A 23900-nucleotide genomic window follows, 5' to 3' on the forward strand; every position below is an offset into this window, starting at 1 on the left:
TTGACCTAGACCAAGCACTACAATACCTAAGTTCATGCTGAGGCTAAGAAACTCCCCAAAAGCGAGAACCTCTGGATTTTCAAATAAAACTCTTCTGTAATATCATAAAGAATACAAACACCACTAGCCTGTCTTCAAAACTCCGCGACGTCCTGAGCAAACTTACTCCCTTATAACTTCCGAAGAGACTGACCACTGGGCGTGCAGCCTTCCAAATTTTAGAGACTGTAAGTAACATCCTTAATAAAAAAGCTAGAGACAAAACCCCGGATCACTGAAGATCTAATCCACGACAAAAGATGCAATATAACAACAAATCTGGCCAAGGCAGCTGAAGCGATTACGAACTTATCAAAAAGAAAGTCAAGCGGGAGATCAGGAAGACACTCTGAAAGACATCTGTTTGGGGAAGACAACAACCAAAATTAAAGATAAACAACAACAAGAAGCTCTTCGAAACAGTCATTAAATCATAGCCAAGCAATCAAAATCCGTCAAAATCTGTAATCCTTAACAAACAGAGGAACGACATCAGTGATACGAAAACAAAGATCAAACAATAGTCAGAATTTCCTTTTTTTATAGGGGTGGTGGGGGGGGGATAAATCACCAAGTAGCAACAGAGCCTAACGCCTTAAACTACTTTCCAATTATAGATCGTGACATTCAGCCAACTCCACTAAGATCCAAGATTAAACCTTCTCTTGAATTTCTGAGGCCACACGAAGTTCCAGGACTGAACCTTCGGGCGAGGGCAATAGAACGAATATGCTTGTTTCAAAATTAAATACTCCTGAAAACTTATTTGCCAAAATATATTAAATAAAAAGTACCCTATAGCATCTTCATATTGCAGTACAATAAGGAAGGTGTGCCTAAGACTTAGCCCCCTTTTGCGGCTAATGGCTCTGGAATAGGGTTAATCATTATAAACATGGCTAGCTCCCAGGAATTTATCACGGAAATGGTGAGCCTCATGAAAAAAGCGTCAGCTATTTTTGAGGAGACGGTCAGTAATTCCAAACAAGTTAGGTATGGTGGCTCCGGTCTTCGACATGCTCTAAATTTAGCATCTATCCATGATACATAGAGAGATTTAAATTTGGACTCTCTAGTCGTTTTAGATGGTTAGTAAAAGATTTTTCGGTTCTCAAGGAGTATTAAAATTCACAAATAAGTCCTTATTCATTAAAATTGAAAAATCATCACTCAGACTTTAGAGCATGACGTTTATATCTGCATGGCGTTATAGTTGCATGACGTTATAGTTTGATATATACAGGTTCACCAAACAGGAATGACTGTATGGTCAGTGTGCAATCAAATTATGTATGCCAATGCTTAACAATATTCAAACTCTAGCACATAGTTAAAATTGAGAGGTATCCAACTCGTGTAGAATACTAGTCCAAGTTCTTGTATATTGACTTAAGGCGTAGTCACTCTTTGAACATAAGGACATTATAATGGCATAACTTACTCTGTTTTCGGTTGTATCAGGATTTGCCCATTTAGGTAGAAAATCTGCAGCTTCGGCTAAAAGGAAATCTCCGTCTTCGTCCCAAACTCTAGAAAAAAAGTTTGCATTAATAATATAATAATAATAATAATTTATTTAGTCCCTCTATACATACATGTGTAAACAGAGGAGTATAGGAAATAAATGAAAAGAAAACTAAAAAATATAAAATTACACTTCTAACGAAAAGGACGACAATAAGTAGCTCATAATACACACAATAACTCATAAATATATAATAGATATCTTACGATTGCTCATAAGTGCGTAACACTAAAAACACTCATAAAACATAACGCTTATGCGTTTATGTTTTATTTTTATGCGTTTATGTTTATGTTGATGCATTATGGCTGTTTTATTAAAGCTATGGCGACAAAACAATTTTTCCATTAAACAAGACAATTAAGGTGAAAATTTATTTTATTTTCTCTAGATCGTCTGAGAAATCCATCGTATTGTTGATCCATTTTAAAAGTAATATCAAATATTCCAAATTTTCGTATACTATATATATTTTTGAACCATAATGGAATTCCAAGAAAATCTTTACGAAACTAAACAAGTACACAAGGATACGCTTTTAATCATTTTTACTTAAAAACTTCAAAAATGGAATTAAAAATATTAAGTGATCCCGCCCTAATTGAATGGTGCTGGAAATCTCATTATTATATGCCACTAGGAATTCTGTTTTGGTAAGTTCAATCTCTAATCCTAACTCCCGTAGATGTGAGCTCAATATATTAATTGCATTCTGCATTGATATTAAATTGTCCGAAAATAACAAAATATCATCAGCATACGACAAGTGGCTAATGTCGATACCGTCTATCAAATATGGGGTAGGTATCGCGTGGCTGTTCTAATTGTGTTATCAAACATAAAGGGGCTAAGAACTGACCCCTGTTTTACTCCACGACGTAAAGAAATTCGGGCTGAAAGTCGCTCTCCCGGAAAAATTCTCACAGATGAATTACCATACCAACCCGTCAAACACTGTCCCATAAATGGGTTCACACCACTACGCAACAATGATAGAAAAGTGTGGCTATGCAACATACTATGTAATGCTTTTGAAATATCAACTCCCCACACAAATAGTTGTTTTTTAAAATTATGAGGGTGTTTCAATATTTATATAAATATTGTGTGTGCATTTTAAACCCACTAAACCCACTTCGAAAACCCAACTGATTGTCCCCCACATCACATTTTGTTGATAAATTTGGGAGTAAATTTTGTTCAAATAATTTACTAATAACAGAACAAAGTGTTATAGGTCTATATGATGAAGAATGTGAAGGATCCTTGCCCTTCTTGTGTGTACAAACTACTTCATCTTCTCCCATCAAAGAAGGGACATAATGATGGGTTATCATTACTTGATGTAATAACGTAAGATGCTCAACTAATTTTGTAGTACCATACAGAAGGTACTCTGGTATCAAACCATCTGGACCTGGGGCCTTCCCACATTTTAGTGATCTAATTTGAATCAAAACTGAAGATGGAGAAAAACAAACTAGGTTTTTATATGGGTTCAACTGAGAAAAATGCTTATATAACAATTCACAAACTTAAGTCAGTTGATGGTGGGTTGGACGAAAAAAATTAACCGTGGTGATGGTCCCTCACCACATTGAAAAACAAATGTCACCACATTCAAAAATTGAAGTGTGGTGATGGGACCACAACTGATGGTCCCTCACATCACATTTTGTTGATTATGAGAGAAAAACACTAGATTTAAGAAATGTGGACCATATATGCCCCCTAAGTGTTTCAACAATTAACAAAAAGTAAAGTACACAGAACTGGACATTACAGTTCCTACTGGCGGTGTTGATCACAATTTCATGGCCCTTCAGTAAGGAAGTGCAATGGGAGGTTCGGGGTCAGCCATCCTGTGCTTTCACACACCCTTCCTGTTTACCTTCCCCATATTTCTCCAGGTACTCATTTAGAGGTGGGTCGACGCTGTCTGAGCTTACAAAGTTACGCCATTGACCTCAGTTCCAAACCAAATAACCAGCGACACCTGAAGTCGAACCTTTGTTCTCTCGGAAACAGGGTTCCAGTCTAGCGTGCAAACGGCTTGGCTAGGACGCCCATTGAAAATTCTTTTTTGAATTGGAAAAAAACTCTAGAGTTTTTTTTTTCTTACTGTTTTGTACATAAGGTAGGTTATCATATCATACAGAAAACAACACAAGTCCCGAGACAATATTGGCTACATGTAATATCACACAAAAAAGAAGAGAAAACAGACTAGGAAAATTGTCAATAACCAACACAGAAAAAAGTAGATTTTCTAGCAGACACTGCATCTAAGCCTTCTTCAGTGCCAGAATGTTTCATCTTTCTCCAAAATATGGAGAAAAATAGAAATAAAAAAAATACAAGAAAAACGAAACCGTGAAAAAAAGGAGAAAAGATATGAAACAATTAAAATCTGATGAAAAACAGATTTAATTATTTTTCTATTTGACTGCATTCCATTGAATTTTTTTATTACAGCTATTTTTTTTTTTGGTTTATCAATTTTAAAACCTCTTTCTTGCACCAAAGATAGTTTCTTTTCCAAAATGTCTGCATTTTTCTTATGTTGTTCAGTGGCTGAAAATTTTCCTTGTTTCTTGTTTGAATTAAAAATGAAACCCAAATAACTAAGTAATGATATTGAAAAAGAGAGGAAAAGAGATTAATCAACGTTAATGGTAGCGCTGAGCTACGGTAGCAATACTGTTTTAATAAAAGGTATTTTATTTACCTATATTTGCCAAAAAAAAAAAAAAACTCTAAATCAAAATTATGTAGTCTGCAAAACCTGAAAATCAGCCAATTCATTTGGCCATTAAATGAAAAAAAAGAAAAGTTTTTTAAGTGCAAGTAAGGAGCGACATTAAAACTTAAAATGAACAGAAGTTATACCGTTTGAGGAAGGGGTTGTCCCCTCCTCAATGCCTTGCTCTTTACGCTAAAGTTTGACCCTTTCTCACATCTCTACTCTTTAAAAAAAAACTTTAGCCTAAAGAGCGAGGCGTTGAGGAGGGGACAACCTCATTCATAAACGGAACAATTTCTGTTCGTTTTAAGTTTTAATGTCGCTCCTTACTTGCAGTTAAAAAACTTGTTTTTTTCATTTAATTTCTGAACATTTTTGAATTAATGAATGTTTTGATTTTGGCTCACCGCACATGAATAATTAAACCGAAATTTGCATATTAATTTTTTTTTGGCGAAATGGCTTTCTCGTAGTTTTGACCGGAAGATTTTGATAAGAAAAAGGTGGGGGAGGAGGCCTAGTTGCACTCCAATTTTTGACCACTTAAAAAGGCAACTAGAACTTTTTTATTTTTTTACGAAGGTTTTTATTAGTAATAGATATACGTAGCTTACGAATTAACTTACGTAAGAAAATTCTATATTTGTATATTTTTATTACGTATATGAGGGGGTTCTCCCCCTCGTCAATACCACACTCTTTACACTAAAGCTTCAATTTGGTCCCGATTCTTTAAGAATGACCCCTGAATCACAAACGCCGTAGAATAAATAGTTGAAATTACTAAAAATACTTTAGCGTAAAGAGTGAGGTATTGTGGAGGAGACGAACCCCCTTATATACGTAATAATTTCTGTTCACTTTAGGTTCTAATCCTGCTCCTTACTTCCACCTGAAAAAAACTTTTCTTTTATGTATTTTCTCATTGTTCTTTTACATAATGCTAGAAAATCCTGCGGCCCCTTCATGGAAATGTTCTTCCCTCATGATGAATTCCTCCATGGAACAATCCTCCCACGTAACCCCCTCCCCGACCCCCATTTAACTCGAAAAAGTCCCCGTAAAATCGTCTCTACACGTCCCAATAACCATTACTTTATGTAAACAATGGTCTAAGTTTGTAACTTGCAGCCCCTCCCCCAGGGACTGTGGGGGAGCCAGTCGTCCCCAAAGACATAATTATTAGGTTTTCGACCATCCTGAACAAAATGGCTATCTCAAAATTTTGGTCCAGTAACTTTGGGTAAAAATGAGCTTAGGAGGGGGCCTAGGTGCCCTCCAATTTTTCGGTCACTTAAAAAGGGCACTAGAACTTTTAATTTCCGTTAGAATGAGCCCTCTCGCGACATTCTAGGACCACTGGGTCGATACGATCACCCCTGGGGAAGAGAAAAAACAAAAAAAAAAAAAACAAATAAACACGCATCCATGATCTGTCTTCTCACAAAAAATACAAAATTCCACATTTTTGTCAATACGAGCTTGAAACTTCTACAGTAGGGTTCTCTGATACGCTGAATCTCATGGTGTGATTTTCGTTAATATTGTTTGACTTTTAGGGGGTGTTTTCCCCTATTTTCTAAAATAAGGCAAATTTTCTCAGGCTCGTAACTTTTGATGGGTAAAAATAAACTTGATGAAACTTATATATTTAGAATCAGCATAAAAATGCGATTCTTTTGATGTAACTATTTGTATCAAATTACATTTTTTACAGTTTCGGTTACTAATGAGCCGTGTCGCTCTTTACTACAGTTTTACCACGAACTGTTTGATACCTTGTATCTCGACTATGAAAAATCGACTAGGGAAATTGGAAATTGACTATGGAAATCCAAACTAAAAAAAAAATCTAGAAATTTCTGACAGTATAACGCAGCCCTGAACTCAAGCACTTACACCGAACAATAAACACTAAGAGTTGGAACGCCGTTCCCTTCATACTACTCTAAAGGCTAGAGTGCATTTTCCAACTTTTTTGAAGACTACCTGGTACAAGGTTTTTTTGAACCCACCTTATAAAAAAAGCGTTTATTCAAATAAAAAGTTAAAAAAAAAGTTCCAGTTATTTGTTTACTTGTGTCAAACAAAAATTCAAAATAGTAAAAATTCAAAAGTATTTCGATTTTTTTTATTATGCATTGCTTAAAATAAAGCAAAACCGACACTCTAGCCTTGAGGGATTTGAGGGGTGAGTGGCAGCCATTCTCTTGATGGTCATATTCTTGTTTATTTAACTTTATTAGCTTAACTTTATTATCATTTTAATTTTTCGTCTCTTTAGATTTCATTTATTCATTGAAGTAATTTTTATGCGTTTCAAATCTGACTTATTGTGTAACTTCATTTGTACCCGTTCTATAATTTTAAAATGGCTCTTTCCTTCTGTTTGAAAACTTTTTATGTTAAATTTCATATTAATTTTATAGGTATTAATTTTACTAATATATGCAACACCTTTTTAAAATAGAATTTTGATGCGAAGCTAAAATTTTACGGAAAAACGAAGTATTTCGATAGAAAATCCACTGCGATGCAATGAGCAGCTCACTGTTAAAATTTCTTTTTACAGGGGGTTTTAAGCCACCATTATTCAGTCTTTTTAGAGTGAATTAACCTTGAAACAATCTTGGGGGGGGGAAGAGGGCAAGAATAGATATATTTGAACCAAATTATGTACCTAATTCCCATCGAAGAGGTCATACGGGGGTTTCCCTTAAAAACATCGATTTAAAAACTTTTTTTTGTTTAATTTGATTTTTGTTCTATTTTTATTTGACTTAGGTTTTGATGTATTAATTGTACAAATATATGCAATACCTTTTTAAAACTGAATTTTGAATTGCAACTAAAATTTTACAGAGAAACGAAATCGAATCCACCGCGGTGCAATGGGACACTTGTCCCATTGCACCAATGGGCCAAATTGCACCAAATGAATTTTTAAAATTCATTTTCACAGGGGGGTTTTAAGCCACCATTATTCAGTCTTTTTAGAGTGAGTTATCTTCGAAACAATCCTGGGGGAAGAGGGCAAGAATCAATATATTTCAACCAAATTGGTCATTTCAACCTAGTTGGTCATTGCATTTTCAATCGTTTAGATTTATACAATGGAAAATAAGCACAGGAAGCTGAATCAACTTCAACCAGAAAATCGTATATGAAGGCTTGATTTAATTGTTTTGGTGTGGCAAGATATCTAGTGATATATAAAGAGTCTAAGTATTCTGACATTTACACACAAAGCCAAATCTAAAAGGTAATTTGGGAGGATTTTTCTACGGAAGAGCTGCCCGATGGTACCAAATACTGAGTTGTTAGTCAAATATTTTCCAAATACAATATAACGTGTTCTGAAATGTGAAACCGTGCGCTAATAAAGCTACTGAAATTAAAACATAAAATAATTAGCTATACGGTAGTTCTAAACCGATTGCTATCTAATAATTCTTTGTGATTTTGGTACTATTCGAGCAGCTTTGCGGCAAACAGTGGCATGGATCGGTACTTTTCTGAGGTACGGTCCCTTTTGTTACAAAATTACTGGAATGTAAATTTAAATTCCTGGTTGATTTAGTCCCTTTCTTATATTCTAAGCGTACTGGTTCGAAACAATCAACTCTGGAAAAAGCTATTGCTGGTCAAATATGATCATGCAAAAAAAATCCAAAATAAAAAAAAACATGGATTTGTTACCAACCCACCCTTCTCACAAAATATGAAAAAATTCAAATTTTTGTAGATAGGAGCTAGAAACACCCGCTCCAGGTTCTCGGAAATTTTGGTAAATTTGATGTTGCAGCTTTAATCAATCAGCTACATCAAATAATATACGCTTTGGGGGATAGATATATTTCAAACATCCAGCATCAACACTAACAACAGATTAATCTGTTATACATATTGAGGACAAGATTCTGTTTTTCAAAGTTTCAGCTTTCACTGACAAGGGTCGCTCTTTATTTACCATACATTTAAAGAAACGTTGTGTTTTTCTTAAATGATTATGCTTAAATATAATAAAATAGTGATAATATCCTAATCATTCACATGTAGGGGAAATCATTCAAATCTAAGTAAAGTGATAGGCCTGTCATATTTTGTTCAGCCATATTCAACGCCTTTTGTAAACTTCTACAATAGGGTTTTCTGATACGCTGAATACGATGGTGTGATTTTCAACGCCTCTTGTAAAATATGTATTTTATATTTTGGATTCTTTATTGCAATATTAGCCTTATTAGCCTCAGATTTTTAACAAAAAGTCTCGCGAATCAAAAAGCACAGAATTCTTAATTACAGACTTTGTTGGAAGTTTAATTTTTAACGAACGTTTATATTAGTAAAAAATATACGTAACTTACGAATTAACTTACGTAACGAACTTCTATCTTTGCATATTTTCATTATGTATATGAGGGGGTTTTCCCCCTCGGTAATACATCGATCTTTACATTAAAGCTTGAATTTTGTTCTAATTCTTTAAGAATGACCCCTTAATCACAAAGGCCGTAGAATAAATAGTTGAAATTACTAAAAATACTTTACCGTAAAGAGCGAGGTATTTAGGAGGAGATGAACTCCTCATATTCGTAATCATTTCTGTTCGTTTTAAGTTTTAATGCTACACCTTACTTTCAGTTGAGAAAACTTCTTCATATTTATCTTTTCATTGTTTTTTTTAATAATGCTAGAAGATTCTGCACCCCCTTCATAGAATTTCTCTTCCCCCGTGACAAATTTCTCCAAGAGAAGATCCTTCCACGTCTCCCCCTCCCCTCAACCCCACAACCAAAAAATCCACCGGAAAACGTCTGAAATCCCCCTGAGAAAAAATGTCAAAGTTTGACTCTTGCTCTGAATTCCCTCCACCCGCAATGTGAAAATATATATCCCAAATTATATATTCCCCATGCATTTTGCCATGCGTCACTCTTGTTTCACCCCATGTAACCATAAACTGAACCAACTGTGACGTAATCAAGAACCGAAAAAATACATAGGAAACACATAACGTGGGCTATATAATCGCACGTTAGAGGTGGAGTGGGAGGAGGTTAAAGTATAGTGGAGCTGCAGTCAAAATGTATTAACTACATTATTTTGCATGTTATGAAGGAAGAATTGTTTTGTTAACATGTTTCCTTCTCAACACCTCCACTTTTAGACTTTATCAAAATTCCTCCCCTGTTTTACGAGTTCAGGGTGCTAAAATAGGCTTGAAAATTAATGTTAAGAAGACTAAGTCACTAAGGTTAGGAATAAGTGAAGATGAACAGGTGACCTTAGGTAACGAAAAGATCGATCAGGTTGGGAGCTTCAGTTACCTTGGTAGTATTATTAGTAAAGATGGTGGGAGCAGTGAAGATGTTAAAAGTAGAATAGCTAAAGCTCAGGGTGTTTTTTCACAGTTAAAAAAAGTTTGGAAGAATAGAAAGATAAGCCTACAAACCAAGATTAGAATATTGGAAGCTACAGTGATGACAGTGGTCAAATATGGCTCTGAAGCATGGACACTCCGAAAAGCAGATGAAAATTTACTAGATGTTTTCTAGAGAAATTGCCTACGGATTGTTCTGGGTACCCGGCTGACTGACCGTATTTCAAACAGTAGGTTGTACGAAAAGTGTGGTTCAATCCCGCTTTCTGGGGCTATAATGAAAGAAAGGTTGTGATGGCTAGGCCACGTTCTACGGATGAAGGATGACAGATTACCGGATTGTCCTTTTTGGCCAACCGTCTGGGGCTACACGGAAAGCAGGTCGTCCTTGTCTAGGTTGGGAGGATGTCATAAATAAGGATTTAAAGGAAATGGGAACTTCCTGGGAGGGTGTAAAGAGGGAGGCTTTAAATAGATTAGGTTGGAGGAGGAGCGTGCGTAGCTGTGTTGGCCTCAGGCGGCTTGGTGCTGCAGTGAGTTATTAGTAGTAGTAGTAGTTAAACTACAATCAGCGTTTTTATTATCAAACAGTTCGTGGTAACGAACTGTAGTAAGGAGCGGCCCGGCTCAATAGTAACCAAAACTCTAAAAAATGGAATTTTGATACCAATAGCTACATCAAAAGAATAGCATTTTAATGCTGGTTTTAAATATATAAGTTTCATCAAGTTTAGTCTTACCCATCAAAAGTTACGAGCCTGAGAAAATTTGCGTTATTTTAGAAAATAGGGGGAAACGCCCCCTAAAAGTCATAGAATCTTAACGAAAATCACACCATCAGATTCAGCGTATCAGAGAACCCTACTGTAGAAGTTTCGAGCTCCTATCTACAAAAATGTGGAATTTTGCATTTTTTGCCAGAAGGCAGATCACGGATGCGTGTTTATTTGTTTTTTTGTTTTTTTGTTGTTTTTTTTTTCTTTTTCCCAGGGGTGATCGTATCGACCCAGTTGTCCTAGAATGTTGCAAGAGGGCTCATTCTAACGGAAATGAAAAGTTCTAGTGCCCTTTTTAAGTGAAAAAAAAATTGGAGGGCACCTAGGCCCCCTCCCACGCTAATTATTTTCCCAAAGTCAACGGATCAAAATTCTGAGATAGCCATTTTATTCAGCGTAGTCGAAAAACCTTATAACTATGTCTTTGGGGACGACTTACTCCCCCACAGTCCCCGTGGGAGGGGCAACAAGTTACAAACTTTGACCTGTGCTTACATATAGTAATGGTTATTGGGAAGTATACAGGCGTTTTCAGGAGGATTTTTTTGGTTTGGGGGAGGGGTTGAGAAGAGGGGGATATGCTGGGGGAACTTTCCTTCGAGAATTTGTAATGGGAGAAGAAAATTTCCATGAAGGGAGAGCAGGATTTACTAGCATTATTTAAAAAAAAAAACAATTAAAAAATAAAAGTGAAAAAGCTTGTTCAGCTGGAAGTAAGGAACAGCAATAAAACTTAAAACAAACAGAAATTATTACCCATATGAGGGGCTCACCTCCTTCTAATACCTCGCTCTTTACGCTAAAGTATTTTCAGTAATTTCAACTACTTATTCTACGGCTTTTGTGATTCAGGGGGTCATTCTTAATGAATTGGGATAAAATTTAAGCTTTAGTGTAAAGAGCGAGGTACTGACGATGGGGCGAATCCCCTCATATATGTAATAAAAACATGAGAATACAAAAGTTCTTATAGGGACGTGTGGCCGTACCTTATTTTGTAAATAACTCTACTCTAGATAAACTATGGTGGTCATGTCAGTGAACGTGTGGTAAACAGCGATGCAAAAATTTTGAAAATAAGAGCTGGGATTTTTATGGAAACTCCAAATATATACGTTGTCTAGACTGGAGAAACCTGAGAAAAGTTATTCGCACAAAATTCGAAACAAAGCTAATTTATAAGTTACGTAAATCTTTTACCAATAAAAAGATTCGTAAAAAATTAAAAGTTCTAGTTGCCTTTTTAATTAACCAAAAAATCGGGGGGCAACTAGGCTTCGTCCCCCGCTCTTTTTTTCTCAAAATCATTCGATCAAAATTATGAGAAAGCCATTGAGCCAAAAAAAAAATATGCAAATTTCGTTTTGATTATTCCTCTGCGGAGAGCCAAAATCAAAACATGCATTGATTCAAAAACGTTCAGAAATTAAATAAAAAAAACAAGTTTTTTTAACTGAAAGTAAGGAGCGACATTAAAACTTAAAACGCACAGAAATTACTTCGTATATGAAAGAGGCTGCTTCCTCATCAACGCCCCGCTCTTTACGCTAAAGTTTTTTACTGTTTTAAAAAGAAGAATTGAGAGAAAGAGTCAAACTTTAGCGTAAAGAGCGGGGCGTTGATGAGGAAGCAGCCTCTTTCATATACGAAGTAATTTCTGTGCGTTTTAAGTTTTAATGTCGCTCCTTACTTTCAGTTAAAAAAACTTGTTTTTTTTATTTAATATTCAAAAGAAATGACTTTTAGCTGTTTCATTTCCCATCTAAATGTAGTCTGAGTTGACGGCTTAGAAAACCCTGGAGCTATAATACTTCCATCGATTTCATAAAAATAAAGAAAACATTATGTGGCATACAACTAAATTTTTATTATAGCCTATAGGGTAGATTACTGACTTAAAAATAAAAAGGGGTCCTAGCAGAGAAGAAGAAAATGTACAAAGTTCGGGTTGAAAAAGCCAATTAGAAAACATTAAAAAACACTATCTGAGGTCCTTGGGAAATTTGACCATGATGACTATCAAATACGAACTATAAAAGCAAATTCACCTCTATATGGGGAACTATTTATTAAAAACAGTAAACAATAATTGTCAAATCAATGTAAAGAACAAACAAATATAAATGGACCGACATGAAGCCAGAAAAAAAGAAACTGATACACGAAATGGAAACTGCTGAATCTGATCTGGTAGTCATTTTCACCTATGACCTACCAAGAATAGACGCGTCTCTAGGATCGCTTTCTCCCTTCCAACTTTCACACTGAGTCAGTAATATCAATCTCATTCTGTCAAACGAAAAAAGAAACATCACAGGTACAAATGAACTGACCGCACTTCTCCGCCAAGTAATATGGAGAAGTTATAGCTTGGTACTAAGGCTCCACTCCCAGACCCATATCCCTAAGACCATTAGCACTTCTCCAAAGTCTATAAGCTATAGCCAAAATTTCCACTTAAGTAAATCAAAGTCCCATCTGTATTCTTTATAGGATACAAATGCATTATCATTAGTTTTTACAATGACGCCAGTCATTCTTTGCGAGTTTGCCATTTCTCCTGTGATCGCCTTCTTTATTATAAAGCTAGATATATCCAGGATGTAGTCACTAATACAGTTTAGCACTGAAAAACAATGGAAGAAAAGCTTGAGTTGCTCATGAAAGTCATAATGGAAATTTCAGGCTTAGGATTTATTCCGGCAGATCCAACACGTGCAAAGCTTTTCGTTATTGCAGCTATCCATTTTGTTATATATAATCAAATGTTCAAAAGTAAGCGCAAATATTATTATGACTTATTTCTGCAAATCCAGCATGTGCACAATTTCTGGCAAGATTCCATAATAATAAACTTACTTTGCAAAATTTCCAAAAGTTAAATTTCACACAAGTTCCAATTCACAAAGAGCAATCTGTTTCAAGAATATCCAACAAGTATAAAACTTATGACTTGATTCCAGAAAAATTTCGGCAGTTGTTCACCGGGTCTTAGCCACCACTTCAACTAGATCTCCTACACACAGGAGTTGACTAGCTAAGGGATGGGACACAAGACAGACTACGGGCTAACAGCGACTGATCTTCTACTTAAAGCAAATCTATCTCGATAATCTAGCGGTCCTTTACGACCTCGGGAAGAATTGCCGCGATTGAAGGCCAGCGAAGAGGCAGCCAATTCGTGTTAAGGGTTAATTAATTGCACGGAATGAGGCAAAAATCAATAGTGACTCTTTCAAAATGACCTAATTAGAAGAGGTTTATTAACGATCATTTCTGGGCTACTTAATTACTTTTTTGCGCGGTTTTATAACCCATATTTGAGATATCTGTTATATTGAATAAAACTTCATTCGGGTTTGTAAATTCCCAAAATAAAAAATACGGTCAGTCATTTTAATATTTTTGGAATAGAGTTATTTTTAGAAACCGACGAATTTTTTTTTCGGTTTTTCGAAAAACTAAACGGCTTAAAAAAACTAAACAATTTGAAAAGTATAACCAATTTTTCATAAAAGGTGGCTATTTAGCAACATTATGTGATCATTATATGGTCACATTTGTAATTAGGGCATGTTTGTAGAATATTGACCATTGCACAATTTTTAGTCTATATCACAAAAATATCACTAGAAAGCATAGTTTTGTAAGATTTTTCTCTTAAATTTATTCCTCTTTGAACCCTTTTGACAGAAAAATGAAACGAGAATTTCCGATGGATAACAGTCTAATTATCTATTTTATTTGAACATGTGAACAGGATTACTCATTAAAAAAAAGCAAGAAGGTAGACCCCCCCCACCCAAAGAAAAGGCAGACAAGGGTAAAATTTTGCAAAATCCAGAAATAACATGCCCCCTTCTAGTAGCAACCTCTTTTTGAACCTTTCCTAAAAAATAACCAGAGTTAGGACTGGATGTGAACAATATAATTCAGAAATAATCTATATAATTTTTTTTTTAATTATAACACATTTCATTCCAGATAGCCTAAACAGAGAGGCATCTTCTTTTCTTCGTATTGAATTAAGTACAAGCTAATCAACTGAATTTAATATAGTAACTAATGCGTCGTTGTAAGCCCGAGTCCCACAATCGAGTATGAATCTTTAACATTTAAAGCGCATATTATAAATATTTTTACATTTTTAGATCACGAATTTATCCCTGGATTCGAAGGTAAAATTTATATTTAACAAAATTAATAAGAATATTCATTGCCTAGAGTGGCACTTAACTTCTGATCGGGGTCTTACCACTTCCCATCACCAGATGTATCTCTCGGAACGCCACAGTTGGAAAGCTTCCCCCCCCCCATAGCGTCTCTTAACACCAAACACGGCATACTTTAGACCACACAAGGCACACTTCTCCCTTTTGGCACGTACCATATTGTATACAAAAATTTGGAAAGTGGGTAGCTCCTCAGTTGAATCCTGGAAATTACCCTTACATGGCAGGCACCATATGGTTTAAAATATTTTGAAAGTTGGCAACTCCTCACTTTGGTCAAGTAAATTATCCCTATGGCACGTGCCACAAATACTTCACGATTTTTAAAGTGGTGGACAACCCCTCAGCTTCATCATGAAAGTTATCTCCTTTATAGCACATGTCTTTTAAAAGTGGGCAACCCCTCATATTAATCATCTAAATTAGAGCTATGGGAAAGGAAATGGAACAATTATTTTTAATCGTAAGCAACGGTTAATGTATTATTTCCAATTTGACTAGAATCTTAAGTGTAAATGTGCTTTATTTCAACAATAACCATAATTTTTAAGATTCTTTATTCAAAACGCATTAACTAAACCTCCTCTCTCCCTCCAAAAAAAAATGCTCAATAACCTATGACACAGACGAGCATTAACAACGATTAAAAGAAATTACTGGTAAAAAAAAGTATCATTCGCAAAAAAAACGCAGTTATGTCCCAAACAACAAAATTATTTACAATATACTACATTGAACTGACCCAAAAAAAAATTCCCAAAATCCAATTAGAGCAAGGAATACCTTTTTCGTTATATCAAATACGGTATTAAATAATATAAATATCTCGAAGTCTCTCAAAATTGTGCTCTTCTTTGTGCCCACGATTGTGCATCAAAAGATATTCATTCGAATTCGAAAATAGTCGCCTAAATGGATTTGAAGGTCAGTAAAGTGAAAAGCAGAAGAGAAAATTCAGACCGCCTTTCTCTTAGACTTTAATAAATATTAGTAGACGAAAGAAAACTCCATAAACAGGATTCTAAAAAGAAATCCGCAAACTGTTAATACAAAAGTCCGTAATGACAGGTCCGATAATGACAACCATAAACAGTAAGACTGATATTTCGTTATAAGATAATTCTCCCCGGGGAAACTGGCCAATTCTTTTTAATAATACATAATTGGGATTTTAAATGTTACCTAAGCCCCACTAAGGATCAAATCAAAGCAAACGTTTATTTTCATCCCAAATTTCCACTTTTGAATGAGCGATACGGAGGCTTTTTCTACATTTCTGAAGCGAACACATAAACGGAGGTGAAATATGTATTTGTTCCACAGAAAGATTAAAATTGCCTCAAACTGTAAATACATAAGTTATTTATAGACTTTCTTTCCTTAAATCCCGGCACGCCCTCTAAAATATACATGAAAAAAATCGACTAGAGAGATTTTAAATTTAAGACACGGATTAATTACCCAAGATGAAAGAAAGGAATCTACCACCTAAAACATTTCTTCTATGTTTTTGCACGTCTTTCTTTCTTAGCCCCTACCCCCCTCATTACGCTAAGTTTAGCTTACTTACAGTTCATTGAGATCCTACATAGAATATATTTAAGTTTGAAACTGTATTAGATCGAAGGGGGGAGCCTGTTAACACTCTCCGTGAACAGGGTAATTACTGTTGGTATTTAAGTTATAACCTTGCTCTTTACTTTCATTTGAAAAAAATTATTTATTTTTATTTAACCGAGTAAAGTGCTCAATCACATTAGAAAACTTCTAGGTACCATGGAGTTCTTTCTCAAATTGCCATGACCAGTTAGATACACTGCCCCGTGTGGGGAAAAATAAGAATAGTCAGCAGTCGCCCCTATTAAAACACAAATTTTGATAGTTCCTGAGGTTTGAAAACTCACATCAAAGAAAAACAAGACACAAAGGGGCAAAAAGCATAGACAAGACTGTCTCCTCTTAGAAGAAAGGTGGTAAAACCTCTCCCTTCTCAAGTACCCCCTCCCGGACGATCCAACAAGCAAGATTGTTTTTAGCAGGTCTCAGCTTGAGCGTGAACACCTTGTATAAAGGAAAGCCAAATCGTTCTAGATTAAAAAAGTATTTTTTAGACTAATTTTGGGGAGCCTACGTTAAATTAATTAATTTCTATATGAACAGTTAGTTGTTAATCATGAAAAGTTTTAACAACAAAGTCATTATAACTACAAAATGTGAAGTGAAAAATTCCACCGAATGAATGCATAAGGAATTTTCAATAATAATAATAATAATAATAATAATAATAATAATAATAATAATAATAATAATAATAATTATAATAATAATAATAATAATAATAATAATAGTAATAATAATAATGATAATAATAATAATAATAATAATACAAAAATTGAAAACTAAATAAACAAACTTAGAGGCGAGGAGGCATCAGCCGCTAGACACTATTGGAGGAGCATCTAAGTTGTCTTCATCCCATTTATTATTTTACCAAGCAGCATTCATAACTGATTGCTGTCGGACATATACCTCATGGTCGCACCGACAGCTGCAACATTCGAAAAAAAAACAAATATATGGCTTTTTCAGAAATTGTCTAGTGATTAACTTCACCAATTGATACTTATTCAGAAATGATAACTCAAAATAAAATTATCACCCGGATTGAATTTGATATCAGGCTTCAATCAGCAAAATATATTCGTGAGGATTACCTAAATGAGCCTAAAACCTTCGCAAATAGTGACAGGTCAAAAAATATTCACCGTGGCCATCGTCAGGTACCTCTGATCTTCTTTTCCTTTAATTTCACCGTCTCTATTGGCCTACTGAATGATTTTAGAATAGTAATTTGGGTCTCATTCAGAAGATATTTTTTGCCTATAAACCTAGTATGACAACGCTAGAGAAAAGAGTCATGACGCACCATCTAAAAAACTAGTGGGGCTTACTGGGGCTAAGAGACAGCTTGAAATACCTCTTGAGAGGTCCGGACCGCGAGATTCTTTGATATAATAATAATAATAATTTATTTCTTACCCACAACAACACTATAAAAGTATTAAAATGTGGAGTACAAACAATTAAATACACATAAAAAAAGCAAAACATACAGAAAATGAAAAGTAATGACAATAGAAATTTTTTACGTTAATACAAAATATTAAATAAACACACAAAATAAAGAACTATGAAAAAAATGAATATAGTATTGATTGATACCTAGGGCCTCCCGCCAGATACAACGCTGACATGACCAAACACATTTTTCCTTTATATTCACCGTTTTCACTTCTTTTTTTACACTATGGACGACTCTTGGCGGAAGTCTTTGGCGAAAAACTAGTTTTGCCTCTTTTTTTTTTTTTTTTTTTTTTTTTTTTTTTTTTTTTTTTTTTTTTTTTTTACTGTCTGAAAATCAACCTTGTATGGTTTCTTAATTATTTTTTTCTTTGTTCTTATGTTGAACGTCAGTCGAACCCTTACAGTTGATGACGTTCACGATCAACCTCTTTTCTTAGATTATATTGCAGAAGTACTTCAGTATGCCAAAAAGCAGGAGGAAATGAGAAAATTTCTCTTTGGGATTAATCCAAAGCTCCCTCAAGAAAAAATGTACTTGAAATCCGCATGAAAATGAAAATCCGCACGCACTCAAAGGGTTGCGGGAATTCTTTTCAGGTCCAAACAAGGAGCCTCCCCAATGGCCCGAACCTGAATCCTTCCCAAACCAAATTTGGGCAGGATTCAGTTTTGGTAGTTATGAGAAGGTGTACAAAAGAATGATGTGAAGGTTTTTCCGCTATGAAAAATGGTAGCTCATTCCAATGTTCTTGAGTTTTTTTCCTGCTGAAAAACATTCATTTTCAAACAGGTTTTAAATTTTTAGATAAACTCATTTAGATAATGATAAAGGAAAGAATTTAAACCCCTATTTAAAGTCCAGCGTCCTACACATTCAGTTTGGCATAATACTGCGTTATACATCATATGACGTAAGGGTCTTCGACCCGAACCTTCTCTGGGTTACTGAGACCATTTTAGACTTTCAACACTATGATAGTGAAAGTGATCACAGCTTGTATGCAATAGATGCTATGCTTTTGAGTTCAAAATCCGTAACAACGCGCAATCTAACCGTAGTTCATCCTCGAGTTCAGGAGGCACATTGTTATCGTTTACATAGAGGTATAATGCCCTCAAAGTTGAGGTAGGTCGGAAGGGACGTTGACCGGTAAGGACAGGATAGTTATAATGAATTCATCCCAAAATCAACAAGGCAATGGTTCATCCACACTTAAGGAAAAAGACAAAACCTTAATTTACGAGTGGATTCCTTGAAAGTTTTCCTTCATGGAATTTTTTTTTACAAAGAGATTCCTTGAAAGATTTGCTTCAAAGGGATTTCAAAGAGACTCTTATGGGATAGCACCCTGTCAAAACTTATTCCAAATTGAAGTGTAGCACCAGCTAAAAATACGTTTCAAGCATTCTTGCCAAGATATTTCCTCCTTTAGGTAATTGAGGAAAAAAGACAAGTTTTTTGTCACTAGTCCTTTGCTATAGATAACTTCGAAGACCACACTGCCTTTCCATGACGAAAGTAAAACAGTTCAAAATAGGGATGATACCCTTTTTATTGACAGTGAAATATAACATTATTTAACTGGATATTTCGAACACATATCAGCAGTTTTACTGCTGATGATGAACACTGTATATGTTTTCGAAATATCCAGTTAAATAATTTTATATTTCACTGTCAATAAAAAGGTATCATCCCTATTTTGAACTGTTTTACTTTAGTCCTTTGCTAGCATAAAACCTTTGCTTGAAAGAAGGAAAGACGACTTTTATGGGAATTGTATATCAATCTGCCACCCCCTAGATTTTAAAGAAATATTTTCCACCTCCCCCTTAAATTTCCGTGAGTTGACGCCACGGATAAGAATTCAGTAAATTCAAAATTTTTACATTCAAAAAGTGTTCAAAGTTCGATACGAAACTTTGTGTTAAACCGTCATATTGCTCCTCCAAATAATAAATCTGGAATCAAACAATATTGGACATGAAAAAGGTTTCGGTTGAATAAATTTTCGCTGTCCGGTCTCAGAGATGATTTTAAGTAAAGAGTAAAACAAAAATTTTTAGACTGACAAAACTATGCCATGTGATGGAAGAATGGAAGAGTCTGTCACCCTTCAGCTACTCCTGCTAATGCTTAGACACACTTGTTATTTACTCAAAATACTAACGATCCAAGATCCAAATACGAGATTTCCTTCCCCAAAAGTATAAAGGTTTTTATGATTGTACAGAAAGTACCCATTAAAAGTTATGGCCTAAGTAAATTTGCATAATTTCACGAAAAGAGGAGAAATGCGTCCCAAAAATGGTCCGATCATGATGCAACTTTCCCCATTAAATTCTGAATGCATGAAAACTTCATAACCGAATTTTAAAGTCACTATCTAAGAAAATCCGGAATTATACATTTTTCCTGTCATGAATACGTACTTGTTCGTCAGTTTTTTTTCTTTTTTTTACAAGGACGGCTTTATCGAAAACTACCGCTTTACTGAAAACACAAAAATCAAGTATAAAAAACAAGAATGTTGATTTATTAGTCAAAATGAGTACGTATCCTGACAACAACAAACTAATCTATAAAGCTTTCCATCGTCTTACACCAGCTGTGATATCAATAACGTTTAGTATACAATTAAAATTATCTTAAAAACATAAGCATAAAAATAAATACTTTTTTAATAACCGCTAAGTCATTGAATAGCATACAGAAATGTTGGATTGATTTATAAGGTAACATTTTGGCTTCACCAGCTACAATACCAATAGTGAGTAATAAACAATCTTAAACTGTAAGAAATACGCTTTAGTATTACTCAAAATGAAGATCCATTAAGCTATAATATGAACACTGGAAATCCCGTAATTTCTCTACGGAGACTTTCATAGACTTTCAAATTATGATAAAATTTTAAAGCTAGTCTATAGTCATATGTGAAATCATCAATAAAATTTCACATCGAACTTGTCTACAAACTAATCATGACATGTCCTTTTCAGAACCATTGGTTTGATTTTACTGTACCAAAAACCCTATATTGTTTTGTCTTTTCAGTAAAGCGCTAGTTTTCTATAATCCTACAAACTTACAGAAATGCAATTAGTTGGTTTATTTGTACTAGTTTTATTGATATATGTTAGATTAACTGTGAAGCAATGATTTTTGTTCGTTTTTAAGTTTCAACTTCGCTCTTTACTTCCCTAAAAAAAAAACTTTTTTTTAATTAATCTTTGGTCTTTTTAAATTTAATACAGAAGCAACACTACAATGATCTTTTTTATCTTTTTGGCGGGGGGGGGGCCCCTTCATATACGGAATAATTTCTCTTCGTTTTAAGTTTTAATGTCACTCCTTACTTTCAGTTGAAAAAAACTTTGATACTTCCTTGTTAACTAAGTTATATTGAAACTAAGTTAACTATTGTGTTGCGAAATAATCCTCTTGTTAGCTAATATTGGTTTTAATTTCAATTTTCATAATTTCTCCTCATTTGCTTTGATTTTCTCATTGAAGTAACTCTAATAGCTTCTTTTCCCTACGCGGATCAGTAGCGATAATAGTATTTATTATTATTGGTGGTGGTTATATTTGTTTTTAGTTTATTGTTTTTCTTTCGATCTTGTGCTGAGGACGCCTAGTTTAGATACAGACGAAATGTCCGCGTTATTTTAGTCTTTCATCTCTTTTCTCTCTACTGACCGCATTCTCGTTTGAGGGTTTTTTGTAGAGTTTTATCTCTCTTTGTTGTTTATTCCCTATGAAAGCCAAAGTGATTTTAATTGTTCAAGATGAAGGACGGTAATTCTTCTCTACAAAGACGGATCTATAGCAATTTTTTTGGGGGGGAGGGGCAATCTGACCTGCAAACCAATAATTGACAAGCTCACTTAAAAAAAATGTATTTAGGGCGCCGAAAAAATATTGGATCCTCCTTCCCCTGGATGCTCTTATACATGGTTTCTGACCATGCTAATTCCAATGGTGCACTTTTAATTTTAAGTTTTGTTTCAGAGTTCAAAGTGATAACAACTAAAATCGGATACTTTACGAACATTATTAAATCACTAGTTCTTTTCACTTCGCAATAATTGGCTTGGGATTATAGTTGACTTATAATCCTGACCTATATTTCATAATTAATTCAGTGACTTTTCTAGACAATTCGTTCGGCATAGTCTATATATAAGATTTTTACAAAGTAACCCAAATTGGCAAGCAGAAGAGGGGCAGTTCCCTGTCACAAGCGCCGTTGTACCTGCCGGGAGAGTCTTCCTTAAACTGCGGGGATCAGGTGAACGAGGACTGATGCTTCCCTTGTTTATTGAGACGCATCCCAGGGAGAAGGTGATGTCACGATAGTATTTTGCATTGGGTTACTGCGCATTACGTTAGTTTTTGAGAGCATACTATATAAACCTTTGGGCTTGATGTTTATGCTATATATATACTATATACCTGTGTCTGTGAGGATTTTCCACGGTGGTGTATAATAAATGATGGTATTTCCTGCTTATTGATTCATTCTCCTGTTCTGAACGTTCTGCAAAACAACTTAAAGAAAGGAATTGAAGATGATGTGATTTGTACCCATGCCACGGGTTATTTCTCGCAAAGCTAATAAAACACGCAAAGCTTGAACTTTGGGGTCTAGTGGCCAAGGGCGAAATAGCCCCCAGGAGAGTTGGTGAAAAAAATTCTTATAAACACTTAAAGGACACGATTGATCTACTTCGTAGATGTGACAGTAGTGGTGATTCTTTGGTTCCAACTTTTGTAAATATTTCACCTACTAAAGTACTACTTATTCCAGCTGATGCTTTTTCTCAGCTTGCAACCAAAATATCCGAATTTGATGGTACGTTAAAGTTCATTAAAGAAAAAGTCACGGTCTATGATCTGAATTATCCGCCGCTCCCAAATTGCAGTTCTAGCCAACCCATTGAAAATCAAGCTACTATCGTCATTTCGAAAATCCCGATCGATTTGGACAATCCAATTAAACGTAAAGATGCAATTACCAGAATCCGCGGTAATGAAGCTATTCATAGTGTCAAAGCCTCGGGAAATAAACATGTCGTTCGGATTGACACTACTGCAGGAAAAGATTTTTGTGACGCTACTTTTAGCGAGCTAACTAGCTGTGATGCCACTTAAAGAATAAAAAAAAAATGGAATTGTGAAAGGCGTAGATAAAGCTTGTGGAGCGGAGCTGTTAATTGGTTGCGAAGGTGCTGTTGATAGAAAAGAGATTGGCAACTCAACCTCAGCGAAAGTGTCTTTCCAAGACGCTACTGCGCTCTCTAATGCTCATTGGTTGGGCTTAAAATGGGATATGAAATATTCCGAGTTTTTGACTATTTATGACCTCCTCGTTGCTGCCACAAGTGTCAATCACCGCATCACCCAGCAGCGAAATGCGACCAAGCTATAAAATGTCCCATATGTAATGGTTCCCATGTTTCTACAAAAGACACTCCCTGCCAAGGCATCCCGAAATGTACTAGCTGCGGGGAAGCTCATGTTGCTTTCAGTCATAAGTGTCCTGTCATTCAGGATGTTCTCAAAAGGAGCCAAAAGGCAAAGAAATGACTGTCAATGTCGACTCAATTACATGTTCATTCAACATCAATGGCAAAAAGGACAAAGACTATTCAATTAGCCGAAAAGTAAACGATTTCGATGTCTTGTTTCTCAAAGAGCATCTTCCACCACAAGTCAGTATCAATTCGCTGCGTGGATGTAACGATCAAATTGTTTATACAACTAACGCTCGTAAAACGAGAAGGTGACCCTGGGGTGGACTTGCTCGCCTAAATAAACGATGCTTGCCCCTCACTCCTATATTGTACCACTCGGCTGATATTTTTTTTGGCTATTAGAATTAATAATCTTGTATTGGTGAATGTTTACCTTCCTCGTAACCAGAATTCACTATCTTCTCTGACAAAATTTCAACTACGTGCTCCTCCATCATCAGTCTCATCAAAAATATTGGAAGTCATGGATACGACTGGTTTCTAATGGGCGACTTCAACTGTGATTTATGCAATAAGTCAAGCCGCGCTGAATTTATTTTAGAGTCTTTACCAGCTCGTTTCCGCATTGTCCCAAAAG

The 23900-nt window shown here is 35.1% G+C and overlaps 1 protein-coding gene across 2 annotated transcripts in view; it reads right to left on the minus strand.

The window, feature by feature from the left end:
- The window catches only part of LOC136039961 (protein ecdysoneless homolog), a 114983-nt gene that overhangs the window by 55562 nt on the left and 35521 nt on the right, over positions 1 to 23900 (minus strand). For both annotated transcript variants that reach the window (XM_065723985.1, XM_065723984.1), the window contains exon 2: positions 1481 to 1568. In XM_065723985.1, coding sequence (XP_065580057.1) covers positions 1481 to 1568 — 88 coding nt within the window. The remainder of the gene's footprint in view (positions 1 to 1480; positions 1569 to 23900) is intronic.

This window comes from Artemia franciscana, chromosome 20, assembly GCF_032884065.1.
Source record: "Artemia franciscana chromosome 20, ASM3288406v1, whole genome shotgun sequence".
Taxonomy (NCBI): domain Eukaryota; kingdom Metazoa; phylum Arthropoda; class Branchiopoda; order Anostraca; family Artemiidae; genus Artemia; species Artemia franciscana.